Source organism: Phyllobates terribilis, unplaced genomic scaffold, assembly GCF_046119375.1.
Source record: "Phyllobates terribilis strain yellow unplaced genomic scaffold, ASM4611937v1 Scaffold_1__5_contigs__length_1240528914, whole genome shotgun sequence".
Lineage (NCBI taxonomy): Eukaryota > Metazoa > Chordata > Amphibia > Anura > Dendrobatidae > Phyllobates > Phyllobates terribilis.
In genome coordinates this window covers 1128931841-1128949238 of record NW_027362761.1, presented here as the reverse complement: position 1 = coordinate 1128949238, position 17398 = coordinate 1128931841, and the positions used below count along the sequence as shown (strand labels likewise).

The 17398-nt window shown below is 48.8% G+C and overlaps 1 protein-coding gene across 4 annotated transcripts in view; it reads right to left on the bottom strand.

Annotated features, from left to right (window-relative positions):
* The window catches only part of LOC141161763 (uncharacterized), a 647860-nt gene that overhangs the window by 310383 nt on the left and 320079 nt on the right, over positions 1-17398 (bottom strand). For all 4 annotated transcript variants that reach the window (XM_073647070.1, XM_073647060.1, XM_073647089.1 and 1 more), the window contains one exon: positions 2990-3055. In XM_073647070.1, coding sequence (XP_073503171.1) covers positions 2990-3055 — 66 coding nt within the window. The remainder of the gene's footprint in view (positions 1-2989; positions 3056-17398) is intronic.

The following is a 17398-nucleotide window of genomic DNA, read 5'->3' as shown; positions in this document are numbered from 1 at the left end:
GTTAGGGTTAGGGTTGGGCTAAAGTTAGGTTGGGATTTTTTTCAAAAGTAAGAAAAAAAAAAGATGACGATATGGCGACTAGTGTTGAGCGCAAGTGCTCGCTACTTGAGTTTCCATTGGGTGCTCGGGAATGCACTGAGTATTGCGGGTGCTCGAGTGACATGCTCGAGTTTCCGCTCCATATGCTTCGTGGCCAAAGAAACTTCGCGGGGATTGCCTGCCATCCACGAGCGATCCCCGCATGTTTTTTTTTGGGCGTCTAATAACTGTGAAACTTGTGGGCAGGGACTCGAGCATGTCACTCGAGCACCCACGATACATAGTGAGCACTTGCGCTCAAGACTAATGACAACTTATTCAATATGATGACCTAATGTTATCAAATTCTGTGTGGTACCTCTGGGTTCAAAATGTTCACTATACCCCTTGATAAAATCCATGAGAGGTGTATTTTCCAAAATGGGGTCACTTGTCAGGGGTTTCCAGTATTTAGGCACATCAGGGGCTCTCCAAACGCGACATGTTGTCCGCCCTCGATTCCAGCCAATTTTGCGTTCAAAAAGTCACACAGTGCTCCTTCCCTTCTGAACTCTGCCATGCGCCCAAACACTGTATTTTCCCCACATATGGGGTATTGGCGTACTGAGGAGAAATTGCACAAAAGTTTTTGCGGTCTATTTTCTCCTCTTACCCTTGTGAAAATAAAGAAATTGGGGCTAAAACATAATTTTTGTGGAAAAAGTTAGATTTTTTTATTTTCATGGCTCCATATTATAAACTTCTGTAAAACACTTGGGGGTTCAGGGTGCTCACCACACATCTAGATAAGTTCCCTTTGGGGTCGAGTTTCCAAGATGGTGTCACTTGTGGGGGGTTTCCACTGTTTAGGCACATCAGGGGCTCCCCAAACGCAACATGGCGTCCGCTAATTATTCAAGCAAAATTTTACAATCAAAAAGTCAAATGGCGCTCCTTCCTTTCTGAACCCTGCCGTGCGCTTAAACAGTGGTTTTCCCTCACATATGGGGTATCTGCTTACTCAGGAGAAATTGCACAACAAACTGAATGGTGCAATTTCTCCTGTTACCCTTATGAAAATGCAAAATTGGGGGCTGAAAAACATTTTTGTGGGAAACATGTGAAAATATTATTTTTATGGTTCAATGTTCTAAACTTTTGTGAAGCACCTGGGGGTTCATGGTGCTCACCACACATCTAAATAAGTTCCCAGAGGGGTCGAGTTTCCAAGATGGTGTCACTTGTGGGGAGTTTCCACTGTTTAGGCACATCAGGGGCTCTCCAAATGCAACATGGTGTCCGCTAATTATTCAAGCAAATTTTACATTCAAAAAGTCAAATGGTGCTCCTTCCCTTCCGAACCCTGCCGTGCGCCGAAACAGTATTTTTTCCCCACATATGGGGTATCTGCGTGCTCAGGGGAAATTGCACAACAAATTTTGGGGTCCATTTTTTCCTGTTACCCCTGGAAAAATAAAAAAAATTGTAACATTTTTGTGAAAAAAGTTAAATGTTGATTTTTTACTTCCACATTCCAAAAATTCCTGTGAAGCACCTGAAGGGTTAATAAAGTTCTTGAATGTGGTTTTGAGCACCTTGAGGGGTGCAGTTTTTAGAATTGTGTCACTTTTGGGTATTTTCTGTCATAAAGACCCCTCAAAGTGACTTCAAATGTGATGTGGTCCCTAAAAAAATAGATTTTGTAAATCTTGTTGGAAAAATTAGAAATCGCTGGTCAACTTTTAACCCTTATAGCACCCTAAAAAAAAAATTTTGGTTCCAAAATTGTGCTGATGTAAAGTAGACATGTGGGAAATGTAATGTATTAACTATTTTGTGCGACATATCTCTCTGATTTAAGGGCATGAAAATTCAAAGTTTAAAAATTGAAAATTTTCTAAATTTTCACCAAATTTCTGTTTTCTTCACAAATAAACGCAAGTGATATTGAATAAATTTTACCACAATAAAGAAGTACAATATGTCACGAAAAAACTATCTCAGAATCAGGGGGATCCGCTGAAGTGTTCCAGAGTAATTACCTCATAAAGTGACAGTGGTCAGAATTGTAAAAATTGGCCTGGTCATTAATGTGCAAACCACCTTGGGTTGTAAAGGGGTTAAAGGGGTTTTCCCCACCAACAAACTTAATCTTAATCAAAATTTTAATCAATAGATCTTGGAATAAAAATAAGTTCCACAATAATTAAAAAAAAATTGTTGCTGTGCTGAGATAACCTTATAAATGAGCCCCTGCTGTGTACTGTGTAATGGCTGTGTCTGACAGTGCAGGAACATGATCTGATCATACCACATCTCCTGGGCAGGGGAGGAAGCAAAAGCAGGGGATCACTGCTGATTTTTTATTTCAGGAAAAACATTGTTTAAAAACAGGCAGTGAAATGTTTTGTCTCACAAAAAGAGTCAGCTGTGATCCCTTGTGTCCTGTCTGTATACTCTTTTTCTTCCATTTTTTTAAACACATCCAATTGTGGAAATTATTATTCCAAGATCTATTAATTTAAATGTACCTTATTTGTGGGAAACCTCTTTAAGAGGGGAGGGGTGTTGAGTTCCTTCATCAGGGGTAAGTCCAAATAATTGCCACATTGCATAGAAAAATTGCAACTTTTCAAAGCTTTTTACCCCAGAATTCTGTCGTAAAAGCTTTGATGAATCAGGGATATGATCTGTTGTATAGAGTGATTTTTTCCCTATCAGATTCCACAAGAAAATTGTCAGTAAACAAATCCTTACCAAGCGAGCAATGAAATCTGCATGATTTGATGTGACTTTGTCTTGTAGATTTTCCCACAGATATAGCAGTGTGACCATTTTTAACATCTTTCTGAGCTCGATGTAAATATTTTTTTTGTTGATATACCATACCTGACTATATTTTAAGCCAGTAACAGTTATGTTTAATTTTTCCATTGTTTGATACAACAAAGGTCATTGGTCCGGTACTTACCACTTCTGGCAAATCTTCAAAATGTTCCTCCTTCACAATTTCAATAGTTGGATTTCCTGTTATGTCCTGTGAAGAAATGATAGTTATGATTTTAAAAAGTTGCTCAGTCTTCTGAATCCATAACCAAACTACAGCAGTGTGTACTGACTTATATTATACCCAACTTATTCTATTCTATGGATATAAAAACACAATTTAATGTAATACAATTCTGATAATAATTAACATTTCCATACACAAAAGTGTTCCACCGAGGCCAATTTTATTCTTTTAATCAGCTAAAGATGAGTGAATCTTTTGAAATTTGAATTTGCCACAAAATTTGGTAAAAATGAGAAAATTACTGATAAACTTTTAACCCTTCTAACGTCTTAACAAAAAAATTACGTTTCAAAAATTATTATGATGTAAAGTAGACATATGGTAATTGTTATTTATTAACTATTTTGTGTGGTATAATTATCTAGTTTACGGACATAAAAATTCAAAATATGAAAATTGTAACATTTTCAAATTTGCAAAATTTGATATTTTCATAAATAAACGCAAATCATAGCAGCCAAAATTTACCACTAACATGAAGCACAACATGTCATGAAAAAACAATCTCAAAATCACTGTGAAGAAATCCGCATGGTGGTTATTCTTTAATCAGCATTTGAAGTTTGGGTGTAATAAGCTTTAGAAGCATTGGAGGGGGACTGTGGGTAGGGTCTCCATCTCCTGCTCAGACCAATCCGTCTGCCTTTGGAGTCTATATCTGCCTCTTGTTTGAAAGTTGAGTCATATCGGTCCCCGCAGCGGGTGGAACTATTTTATTGAGGACCACTGGGAGATCAATCTGCTCAAGCCCCTCCCACAGTGGGGGTTTAGCTGGCACAAACTTTCTATCAGGAGTCAGATACTGACACCAGAGGCAAGCGCTGGGGCAGGATCCAAAGACCCTACCCACAGTCCCGCCACTATGTACCAAATGCTTTATACACCCAAACTTCAAATGCTGATTTAAGAAAACCCACCGAGCACATTTCTTCACTAAAGGTATCTATTTCATCTGTATAACAGCAACATTATAGACATGCCTTTATTTTAGTATGCAAAATCGTGATGGCAGGTTCTTTTTAAAATATTGAGTGAACTCTGGGAAGAAGTGTCTCTAGCGTTCTTTTTCTACCTTGTGAACATTCTTCTAGAAGAAGAGAGATTTCAATTAAATGGCTTATTCAGACTTCATCTTCATCAAATTTCTGCGGTCACTCAATGTCACTGAAGATTGTCAAATCTTAGTATGTATCATGTACACTGGCATGATTTCACTCTATTGCCAGATCAAGTGGGTGGTAACGTGCCAACTAGATTGCTATCTGCTATTTTCAATTTTAGATGGGATGAGAATCTAGCTCCTGTGTTCAGAACTCAATTCCTGTTTGCTTCTCTCTAAATTGTTATATGCTTCTCTCAATAGAAGATTGTCTGCACATGACTCCAGTAATCGTTCAAATCTGGCAAAGGAGGGGAATCCTGACAGTGACAATATTGCCCACTGTGAGGATTCATTAATCTGCAGTCTCAGTGTGATAGTAGGAATTTAGCTGAAGTCTGGAAAATGTTTTTAATCAAGTAATTTCACAAGTGAACAGTCACTCAGCTCAAGTAACGTCATTTAGATCAGTTTGAGAAGAAACAAAACATTGTATAATAGATTATAACTAAGGATGAGTGGAATCGTGAATGTTCGGGTTCGGCCGAACTAAAGTAAGTTTGGTTCGGCACAAGAATTTGACCCCAAAACCAAATCCAATAGAAGTCAATGGGGATCCGAACTTTGATGTTTTAAAATGTCTGCAAAGTGGTCATAGTAAGGGCTAGGGGGCTGCAAAAGGAAGCAAAATGGAATTAAGAGTTGGACAAGTGCCCTGCAAACAAATGCGAATATGAAAATTATTTAATATAACATAGAATAAAAAAAAAAGAAAAAATAATAATCTTGAACCAGGCGACGGCGGTCCATATGGAGGAGGAGATGGATGTGGCGGTGTAAGTGGTAGAGGCAAGGGAGGAGTAATCCAACAATGTTTTTGTGTTTGAGTTTTTTTTCCTTTTTACTTTTTTAATTTTTAATTTTAGGGAGCCGATTTAAAAGAACATAGAATTAAAAAAAAGGAACAATCTAGAACCAGGAGGTGAAGATTCAAGGAGGAAATGTAGGTGGACATGGCGGTGTAAATGGAAGAGGCAGGAGGAGGAGGTAGTCACTTTTTTTGTTTTTTTTATTTGAGAAGGCCTTAAAAATGGCAAATAGAGTTGAACAATGGCTGGGTGAGGGTGGTATAGTTGTAAGCCAAAAGATATAGACAAGTCCTGTGGAATTAACGGCTGTTTAATTTTAATAAATGTTAGATTCCTCATGTTGGCTGTGGACAGGCAGATGTACCTGTCTGTTATCACACCCGTTACCATGCAAAAGACACGTTATGTCAGTACACTTGCCGTAGGACAGGCCAGCACCTCCAAGGCATAAATGGCAAGCTCAGGTTTGGACCCAACTTGAACACCCAGAGTTTAAATGGGACAGACCCATCAGTTAGTATGAGGAGATGTGTGGACACGTACTTTTCGACCATGTTGTTGTAGCGCTGCATCCTGCTAATACGGACCAGATCAGATGGTGATGCTGGATGTTCTGGCATGCTGAGAAAGTTTTGCCACATTTCAGCCATGCTAACCCTACTTTTCGAGGTGCTGGCGGTGCCCGAGCTGCGCTAGCAACTTCCTCCTCCTTTGCCTTGTTCTTCCAGTGAGCCCAGGCTGTCAGGTGGGAATGCTGTCAGTAGTGCCTCTACTAGCTTGTAGTCATGCATTTTGTGACACAAATAATGATGGTATGTTGTTCTTGTAGCGTGGATTCAGCAGGGTGGCCACCCAGTAATCAGCAGTGGTAAACATTTGGGTAACTTGGCGGTCATTGCACAGGCACAGCAGCATGTATTGGCTCATTTGTGCCAGGCTGTCCAGAGGCAAAGACAAGCTGTCCTCGGTGGAAGGTATATGGTTTTGGGGGCTCTGTATCCCCTTAGCCATGCTCATGTGATGTCTGTGAGCTGATTTGTGCCACCCTGCTATGAACACAGTTCCTCCTCCCCCTTCAAAACTGTACCCTGACTGGACAGTTGTGTAACTGGCTGCTGTTGGTACAGGAACCCACCCTACGAGCCATGTTTGGGTAACAGGTCTGATAACGGTGTGAATGGTTTCTGTTCTTCTTGCTCCTCTTACTCCCATGCCACCACCTCATCCATCATCTCCTAAAGTGTTTATTGCAGCAGGCATAGGAGTGACATAATAATGCTCATGATGGCCCATCAGTGCTGGCCATGTTGTTGGAGTATTCGAAGCAGCGCAACATGGCACACACGTCCCGCATGGAGGCCCACTCATTGGTGGTGAAGTGGTGTTGTTCCACAGAGCGACTCAGCCGGGAGTGCTGCAGTTGAAACCCATTATTGCCTGCTGATGCTCTCACAGTCTCTCCAGCATTCGCAAGATGGAATTCCACCTTGCTCGTACATCGCATATGAGCCGGTGAGCGGGAATGCAGAAGTGAAGCTGCAGCACAGACAGGTGAGCAGAAGCAGGGTGAAAACTCCGAAAGGGTGCACACACTGCCCATACTTTCAGCAGCAGATCTGACATATGTGGGTAATTTTTAAGGAATCCAGAATCCGACCTTTTCTTACCTTTGATACGGCAAAAACTCTTACTGTCACTCTTATTCACTCTCATCTGGACTACTGCAATTCTCTTCTGATCGTTCTCCCTCTAAACAAACTCATTGGCTACAGTAGAACAAAGTGAAGGTTCTGCAGTGGCCATCTCAGTCTCCTGACCTCAATATCATTGAGCCACTCTGGGGAGATCTCAAGTGCACAGTTCATGTTAGACAGCCCAGGAATTTACAGGAACTGAAGGCTTTTAGCCAAGAAGAACGGGCAGCTTTACTGTGGCACCCCAGGGGTCTGGTTTCCACAGTAATGTAATGTTATGTCTGAGAGCAGGTGGGAGGTCCTTTGGTCAGGGATCCTGTGCATGCCACACCTCCTGCCCAGTCTTGGGAGGGGAAGAACTTCCCCTATATAAACCCGGGGCTGAGGCAGGGTTAGAAGTCAAGGAGAGTAGAGACGAGAAACAGTCATAGGAAGAAACAGCAGAAGCTCAGTGGGAGCAATACTACTACGAGTCAGGGGCTGGCAGCTGCAGAGCTCGCCCTGACTGAGAAGCTTTCTTACCGGACCCGGCGTCCGAGGCTGTGGGGACTAACTCTTACCCAGCAGCAGAAGCCGACCGGCAGGGGATTTCAGGTCCTCAGGCCCAGAAACCCGAAGGCACGGTCACACGCGTGGGACCAGCACCGCCATCGTGGAGCGGAAGCCATTAGAAGGCCCCGAGTCACCGGCCATACGGGTGAGCACCACACGGTACACTCAGGGACGTGGGCTACTTATATCCGCTTCTAGCAAGGTAGCCAGAAGAGTACAGTCAGTTTGGGAGGCATACAACTCCGCCTGGCCAGGGGAGATCCCATCTGCTCAAGGACTGACCAGGCCCCGTTCGCTAGCAAGTACTCCGGGAGGGTCTATCGTTGTTACCAGTAAAGACCCTGAATTACACCGCACCGTCTCTGAGTGGTTCCTGCTACCCCCATCTTCCACGTCGGCTGCCCTGAGGCCATACCCCTCCCGTTGGGGGTTATACTATCACGCTGCACAATTCTACACCGGCCTCAGCGGTCTGCCCTGCAGCGGCAGCTCCATAGCTGCAAATCAACGGGTGGCGTAGTCGACACTCAAATAACATCTATCAAGACTGCCACACACTGAGTTTGACTCCCTGGGCACGGACCGGGTCCCCGCCACTCGGAGACTACATCCCTCATCTGATCCGGTTCCGGGTAAGCCCCCGTGCGCGAGACACTGCGCGACACAGCAGGCCCAGGGGCGCGTCAAGATTGGCGTAGTCGGCAGGATTTCGTGCCCGCAACCACCGGGTACTGCGTGCCTGAAAAGCAAATACTGTTCAAACTTACCAGTGGTGAGGTTTCCCGCCATCCGGCGCCATCTTCTGCCTTCTTCCCGCCATCCGCGAAGTTTTCCCGCCATCCGGCGCCATCTTCGGCCTTCTTCCCGCCATCCGTGGAGTTTTCCCACCATTGGACGCCATCTTGAGGACGCCGCGCGGGAACAAGAGGGGCGTGGACTCCGAAAGCGCGCGAGAACTGAAGCCCCGCCTCACGTCCGGACGTTGCGTAAGGTCCTGGAAGGAGCCCAGCAGACGCCGACGTCACCGGAGCGCGACGGAAGGTCCTCAACCCTGACGATCTACTGCGGAGCCGCGGCCTACGGAACAGGATCATCGCAAGGTAGGCCACGGTCCACTAGGGGGGAGGAAGATGTCGGATACGGAGGAAAGCTTCACTGCCTCAACCCCCGCTAGCGCCACCGCTGCTGCAGTTATGCCCTTCACCATGCCCTATATCCCGGGAGCAGCTTGGCTACCCCAGTACTCAGGGGAGTCACATACCCTGCATGACTTTAGAGAAAAGCTGGATAGCCTCTTCCAGGTGTACCCCCTCACAGAAGAGCAAAAAGTGAGCATCCTGGTGGCCCAACTAACCGGGGCAGCCAAAAGGGAAGTAAAATCCTGGCCACTTGGGAGGAAGACTGTCGCAGGGATACTAACCCGGCTGAAGGATACCTTTGATACCCGCACCTCAGCCGAGATTAAGCTTAGATTCTACGGGTGCAAGCAGCGAGCGCATGAGAGTATAAGGGACTATGCCCTAAACCTACAAGAGGCCCTGAGGGCCATTAAGCAGACCGACCCTGATGGAGTGGGAAACGAGGACAGGCTGTTGACCGAACAATTTATAGAGGGACTATATTGTAATGCCCACCGAACCCAGTTGCGGGCGATGGCCTTACAGGATCCCCATCAGTTCAAGGACAGAGCCATCCGGGTGCTCCGAGAACCGGCACCGGGTGGCGTTGTGACCCACAGGCGCCCAGCTATCACTTACCACCAGGAGGTGGCGCCCTTGTCGGCAGGGCCTGTGGGAGCTGATGCGCAGGCTTTGGACAATGACCCGGCTCCAGACCTACACCATCAGGTCCAAGAGCTAGCTAAGAGCGTTGCTGCGCTAACCCGAACTGTGCAGTCTTTACAGGTTTCCACCCCAGGGAAGATCCAGCTGGCATCCGGACCGGAGGACATCCCGTGGCGTCGACCAAGGAGGACCCCACCGGCCAGAGGAAGACCCAGTGACCGATACAGCGAGGACGGACGACCCATCTGCCGCCGCTGCAATCAACCCGGACATATGGCAAGGTACTGTTCTTTAAACGGGCACAACCTGGGGTAGAGGGCCAACCCCCAGGAAAAAGATCACCAGGCCCATCGAACTGGCGCGACAGATATGTGGGAGGACGTCCAGTCTTGCCTGTGCTACTGGATGGCATTCCCATGAGTGCCCTACTGGACACCGGGTCACAGGTCACCACCATCCCGTATGTGCTCTTTAAACAGTACTGGAATGACTCGGATATTACCCGCTACCCTGACGACGACTTGAGTATCATCGCCAGCAATGGCCAGCCCGTGCCACAGATCGGATTTAAAGAGGTGACCATCAAAATCGGTAGAGTCGAACTGGCAGCACAGGGACTGATCATTGTAGATATTGACAAACATGAGAGTCACCCAAAAATAACTCTAGGAACTAATGTAATTGAAAATTGTCTTGCAGAGGTGATTTTCCTTTTACAGCAGGTTGCCAAGAAGCAGGTGCTCCAGAAAGAGATCCGGGCACTGATGCGACGGCAATAGGTGGAACTCTCCGGCGGTGAGATTGGTAGCGTAAGAATGTGTGACCCTTTTCCTATTGCCATGCCCCCAAAAAGTGAAATGATGATTTGGTGCCGGGCAGCTATTGGTCTGAGAGGTAGGGATTACCAGGCAATGGTAGAACCAGTTTACTCAGACAGTAGGCCCACCATTTTGACAGCACGGGGGGTGGTTGATGTACGCCATGGGAGGGTGCCCGTTCGCATAATAAATATCGGGGAGAGGGAAGTGTACCTGCCCCGGTATGCCACGCTAGCCAAATTATATACCATTAACCAAAATTCTATACAATCTGTGGAACCCTTGCCTCCATCTCACCCGGAGGAAGGTAACGGCTCTAAGAAAAACATGGAGGACTGGTGTCAGCAACTACATCTGGGTACTGACTCCACTCCCGCACACCAGAAACAAGGAGTCTATCGGGTGGTTCAAGAGTACGAGAGAGTGTTCAGTAAACACCCGTTAGACTTCGGGCGAGTCAAGGGGGTAGAACACCACATCCCCACGGGAGACCATCCTCCTATAAAAGAGAGGTATCGACCCGTACCCCCTGCCCACTACCAACACGCCAAGGGGATGCTTAGAGACATGAAGGAGGCTGGGGTGATCAGGGATAGCTGTAGCCCCTGGGCAGCTCCACTAGTCTTAGTCAGAAAAAAAGACAACACCATGAGGATGTGTGTAGATTACCGGAAAATCAACCGTATTACACACAAGGATGCATACCCCTTACCAAGGATAGAGGAGTCATTGGCTGCTTTAAGATCTGCTAACTTCTTCTCTACCTTGCATCTCACTAGCGGGTACTGGCAGGTTCCTGTAGCAGAGGCGGACCGGGAGAAGACCGCATTCACCACCCCGATGGGACTTAGCGAGTTCACCTGCATGCCGTTCGGACTCTGCAACGCCCCAGGAACCTTCCAACGACTAATGGAGTGTTGTCTGGGCCACAGAAACTTCGAGACGGTCCTGTTGTACCTGGACGATGTCATCGTATATTCCAAGACGTATGAGGACCACCTGAAACACCTGGCGGAAGTGTTCGAAGCTCTGGCGAGTTACGGCCTAAAGGTGAAACCCTCCAAGTGTCACCTCCTGAAACCAAAAGTGCAGTACCTGGGACACGTGGTGAGCGCTGACGGAGTGGCTCCCGACCCTGATAAGATCACCGCAATTAAGGAATGGCCAAGCCCCTCCAGCGTAAAAGAAGTGCGGCAGTTCCTCGGGTTGGTAGGCTACTACCGAAGGTTTATTCCCGGTTTCACCAAAAAGGCAGCACCTATGCAGGACCTCCTGATAGGCCAGTCCCGGAAGGCCAAGAACCAGAAGCCGCCCTTCAAATGGGAGGAGCTGGAAGAAGAGTCCTTCCGCCAGCTGAAGATGGCCCTCACGGGGGACGAAATCCTGGCGTACCCGGATTATAGCCAGCCCTTTATCCTCTACACCGACGCCAGTAACATCGGGCTAGGAGCCGTACTGTCCCAGATCCAGCAGGGGAAGGAACGAGTAATCGCCTACGCCAGCCGAAAACTGCGACCCACCGAAAGGAACCCCGAGAATTACAGCTCATTTAAGCTAGAGTTCCTGGCCGTAGTATGGGCAGTCACCGAGCGCTTTAAGCATTACCTCGCTTCTTCCCGGTTCACCGTGTACACGGATAACAACCCGTTGACACACCTGGACACGGCAAGACTCGGTGCCCTGGAGCAGAGGTGGATGGCCCTTCTGTCCAACTACGAGTTCACAATCAAATACCGGGCCGGACGCTCCAATACCAACGCGGACGCCCTGTCCAGGATGCCCAACCTGCCGGACGAAGGAGAAGATCCGGAGGGACTGGAAGAAGTTGAACTCCCTGCGTTCCACCGTCATGGGACTATCCAGTATTCCCACCGGGTAAGGAGTAAGCAGGCTGCTACGTTGAACCCCTTACCTCACTACAACTGGGCGGAAACGCAAGACAGCGACCCTGCCGTCCGATTGGTGAAGGAGATGCTGACTCGCCCGGAAGCTTGCCTTGAACCAGACGCTCCGGAGGAAGCCAAACAACTATGGGCAGAGAAAAGTCGACTGTTCCTTTACAAGGGGAAGTTGTGCCGCAGAATGGTTAACTCCCGGACGCATGAACTACTCTGGCAAGTAGTGGTGCCATGAAGAGACGCAGCCATGGTGATGGAGGCATACCACGACGGAGCTGGACACTTCGGGTGGAAGAAGCTGGAGTTCCTGCTGCGCGAGCGATTCCACTGGGTAGGCATGAGGGGAACCATTGAGAAGTGGTGCAGAGACTGTGGCCCGTGCAACCTGAGAAGGAAGGACCGTGCCAGCCAGAAGACTCCCCTGCAGTCCATCGTCACCCGGCAACCGTTGGAACTGGTAGCCTTGGATCGTGTAAAACTGACCCCAAGCAGAAGTGGCTACGTCTACGCGTTAACCATCGTGGATCATTACTCCCGGTTCTAGGTTGTCGTCCCCGTCAAGGACTTAACGGCTCAAACAGCAGCTAGAGCCTTCCAGCAGCACTTCTGCCGTCCACACGGGTACCCGGACCAAGTGCTGACGGACCAGGGACCTGCCTTTGAAGCGGAGGTCTTCCAGGAATTCTGCAATCTGTATGGCTGCCGGAAGATAAGGACGACACCCTACCATCCGCAAACTAATGGACTTTGTGAGAAAATGAACCAGGTGGTAATGGATCTTCTAAAAACGTTGCCCCTGGAAGAACGCAGTCTGTGGCCTGAGAAGTTGCCCGATCTGGTGGACCTATACAACCACATCCCGGTAGGTTCCACCAACTGTACCCCGGCTTACCTAATGAGGGCAAGACCTGGTAAGTTACCTGTTGACCTGGAAATGGGAGTCCTGACACCCGAGGACACTTCACCAGAAGCAGACTGGGACACAGAGAGGCAGCAGCAGTACCGGAGAGTACAGGAGAGCGTGGAGCGAAGTCTCTGTCAGGCTAGGGAAAGACAAGAGAAAACTTACAACCAGTATGCTCCCGCTGTTCCCCTGGTACCCGGAGAGCAGGTCTTGAAGAGGAAGATACGGCTCCACAAGTTGGACGACCAGTGGGAGAAGGACCCGTACACCGTACTGCCCTCAAGCCACGAGAACCCGAAGGTTTGTACCATCAGTAAAGACGGAGGGGAAACCACAGCCATTGTATCCCGGGACCACCTGAAGAAGTGTCCCGAACAACTGAGGAACCCTGAAGAGGAACAAGAAGACCATCGACCCGTAGAGGAAAGGGAAGATATGGTTAGTACTGTGCTCGGGGACTTCCCTCGGTCTTGGACTCAAGTCAATGGTGCAGTTGTGGTACCCGTACTCACCTTCCTCCAACCAGCATCCCAAGCACCTACGGAGCAACAGGTAGAGCTGGAAGAACAGCCGGTCCAGGAGGCAGAAGACCCCACACCCGCAGACCAGGAGGATCAACCCTCTGCTTGCAGTGAGCCTGCCATATCCCTAGTGAGCCAAAGAGCCGGTAGACAGCTGCCCAGTTTACCCTTGACAGCTCCTACACCCTGTAGTTCAGGGCTAGGCAGTCAGCTCCGTAGGTCCACTAGGGCAACTAGGGGCCAGATACCCGCACGTTGGAGGATTTGAAGTGTATAAATTGTTTTATTTATGTTTACCTGTGTATTGTTGCTTGTGTATAATTTTGTGTTTCTAGTTATTTGTAGGAGTCCTTGGTGGATTTACCGGGAATCCTTGTACAATTAGTTGGAGCGTAACCCAGGACGGACTAAAGACTGTTAAGGACTCGGGGCAGGACAAACCCCTACCTGGTTACGTCTCCCTGTTTTGGTGAAATGGACACCTTGCTTTTCTTCAAAGACTGCACCCGGTTACGGACATGCCGTAACCATCTTTATATGTTTTTCTTATTGTATTATTATTGTTTTTACCTTGTTATGTTTTTCTAAAATATGTTTAGTCCCGGAGTACTAAATTTCACTAGGGGGGAATGTGGCACCCCAGAGGTCTGGTTTCCACAGTAATGTAATGTTATGTCTGAGAGCAGGTGGGAGGTCCTTTGGTCAGGGATCCTGTGCATGCCACACCTCCTGCCCAGTCTTGGGAGGGGAAGAACTTCCCCTATATAAACCCGGGGCTGAGGCAGGGTTAGAAGTCAAGGAGAGTAGAGACGAGAAACAGTCATAGGAAGAAACAGCAGAAGCTCAGTGGGAGCAATACTACTACGAGTCAGGGGCTGGCAGCTGCAGAGCTCGCCCTGACTGAGAAGCTTTCTTACCGGACCCGGCGTCCGAGGCTGTGGGGACTAATTCTTACCCAGCAGCAGAAGCCGACCGGCAGGGGATTTCAGGTCCTCAGGCCCAGAAACCCGAAGGCACGGTCACACGCGTGGGACCAGCACCGCCATCGTGGAGCGGAAGCCATTAGAAGGCCCCGAGTCACCGGCCATACGGGTGAGCACCACACGGTACACTCAGGGACGTGGGCTACTTATATCCGCTTCTAGCAAGGTAGCCAGAAGAGTACAGTCAGTTTGGGAGGCATACAACTCCGCCTGGCCAGGGGAGATCCCATCTGCTCAAGGACTGACCAGGCCCCGTTCGCTAGCAAGTACTCCGGGAGGGTCTATCGTTGTTACCAGTAAAGACCCTGAATTACACCGCACCGTCTCTGAGTGGTTCCTGCTACCCTCATCTTCCACGTCGGCTGCCCTGAGGCCATACCCCTCCCGTTGGGGGTTATACTATCACGCTGCACAATTCTACACCGGCCTCAGCGGTCTGCCCTGCAGCGGCAGCTCCATAGATGCAAATCAACGGGTGGCGTAGTCGACACTCAAATAACATCTATCAAGACTGCCACACACTGAGTTTGACTCCCTGGGCACGGACCGGGTCCCCGCCACTCGGAGACTACATCCCTCATCTGATCCGGTTCCGGGTAAGCCCCCGTGCGCGAGACGCTGCACGACACAGCAGGCCCAGGGGCGCGTCAAGATTGGCGTAGTCGGCAGGATTTCGTGCCCGCAACCACCGGGTACTGCGTGCCTGAAAAGCAAAGACTGTTCAAACTTACCAGTGGTGAGGTTTCCCGCCATCCGGTGCCATCTTCTGCCTTCTTCCCGCCATCCGCGAAGTTTTCCCGCCATCCGGCGCCATCTTCGGCCTTCTTCCCGCCATCCGTGGAGTTTTCCCGCCATTGGACGCCATCTTGAGAACGCCGCGCGGGAACAAGAGGGGCGTGGACTCCGAAAGCGCGCGAGAACTGAAGCCCCGCCTCACGTCCGGACGTTGCGTAAGGTCCTGGAAGGAGCCCAGCAGACGCCGACGTCACCGGAGCGCGACGGAAGGTCCTCAACCCTGACGATCTACTGCGGAGCCGCGGCCTACGGAACAGGATCATCGCAAGGTAGGCCACGGTCCACTAGGGGGGAGGAAGATGTCGGATACGGAGGAAAGCTTCACTGCCTCAACCCCCGCTAGCGCCACCGCTGCTGCAGTTATGCCCTTCACCATGCCCTATATCCCGGGAGCAGCTTGGCTACACCAGTACTCAGGGGAGTCACATACCCTGCATGACTTTAGAGAAAAGCTGGATAGCCTCTTCCAGGTGTACCCCCTCACAGAAGAGCAAAAAGTGAGCATCCTGGTGGCCCAACTAACCGGGGCAGCCAAAAGGGAAGTAAAATCCTGGCCACTTGGGAGGAAGACTGTCGCAGGGATACTAACCCGGCTGAAGGATACCTTTGATACCCGCACCTCAGCCGAGATTAAGCTTAGATTCTACGGGTGCAAGCAGCGAGCGCATGAGAGTATAAGGGACTATGCCCTAAACCTACAAGAGGCCCTGAGGGCCATTAAGCAGACCGACCCTGATGGAGTGGGAAACGAGGACAGGCTGTTGACCGAACAATTTATAGAGGGACTATATTGTAATGCCCACCGAACCCAGTTGCGGGCGATGGCCTTACAGGATCCCCATCTGGGCTTTGCACAGTTCAAGGACAGAGCCATCCGGGTGCTCCGAGAACCGGCACCGGGTGGCGTTGTGACCCACAGGCGCCCAGCTATCACTTACCACCAGGAGGCGGCGCCCTTGTCGGCAGGGCCTGTGGGAGCTGATGCGCAGGCTCAGTGGTCTGCCCTGCAGCGGCAGCTCCATAGCTGCAAATCAACGGGTGGCGTAGTCGACACTCAAATAACATCTATCAAGACTGCCACACACTGAGTTTGACTCCCTGGGCACGTACCGGGTCCCCGCCACTCGGAGACTACATCCCTCATCTGATCCGGTTCCGGGTAAGCCCCCGTGCGCGAGACGCTGCGCGACACAGCAGGCCCAGGGGCGCGTCATTACCATCTGAGAAATTAAAGAATCTCATCCACAACTACCACAAAAGACTTCAAGCTGTCATTGATGTTAGAGGGGGCAATACACATTATTAAGAATGGGGGTATGTGAACTTTTGATCAGGGTCATTTGGATGTTTTTGTTTGACATTAAGATTTAAAAAGAGAAAACACAGTAGTTTGACAACAAATGGCTTCACCCAATCAATAACCATGAATGGAGAAAAAGTTTTTTTGTTATATTCTCTGAAACAAGGCCAAGAAAGGAAAAATTATTTTGAACACAACTGTACATCTCATCCCTCATTTCTGTCTATCGCCCCTCCCATGCACTCTGTTCTGCAACTGATCTAAGACTGACATCCTCCTTAATCCGAACCTCACACCTTCGGCTCCAAGTCTTCTCTCGTGCCGCGCCAGTTTTCAGGAATGCACTGCCCCAAACGATCCGACTGATATCTAGCCCCCATGTCTTCAAACGTGCTTTAAAAACACATCTGTTTAGACAAGCCTACCACGTCAACTCACCAACCTAACTCTCCCCTGTTCCCTCCTAAATATTAATCTTAATCTACCCCTGCATATTCATCTGTCTCCACATCCCCATGCACCAAATATCAGGCGGTAACTGCCCTTAGATGGATGCTGGCTGATGAACATGTTCTTCCTATTGTGTCTCCTCCCATTTCCATATAGATTGTAAGCTTGCTGTCACTCCTCATGTAACTGTTGAAATGTGATTGATTGTATTGTTTATATTGTCTGTACATGTCCCTATTTAATTGTAAAGTGCTTCGGAATATGTTGGCGCTATATACTGTAAATAAAAATTATTATTATTATAAGGATGCTCTGCACCACCAAATTCACATGTGCCAGGCAAGTGATGTGCATCAAACCAGCTATGTCCAGAGATGTTTTTGCCCGTTATCGCACACCACCAGGCCAGGCTTGAGGTTCAGCAGCACCAACTACTTATCTGTCTGCTGTTTGATCCCCATCTACAGTTCCTCCACAGTGTTGGATTCGTTCCCCAAACAGATGAGTTTCATAACAACCTGCTGTCATTTCTCCCTGGCTGTGCTGAAATTGATGATGCAGGTCTTACTGTGACCATAAGTGTAGGCGGTGGAGACAACTTGGACAGAGAAATGTCCATCAATCCTCAGAGGTGGTAGAA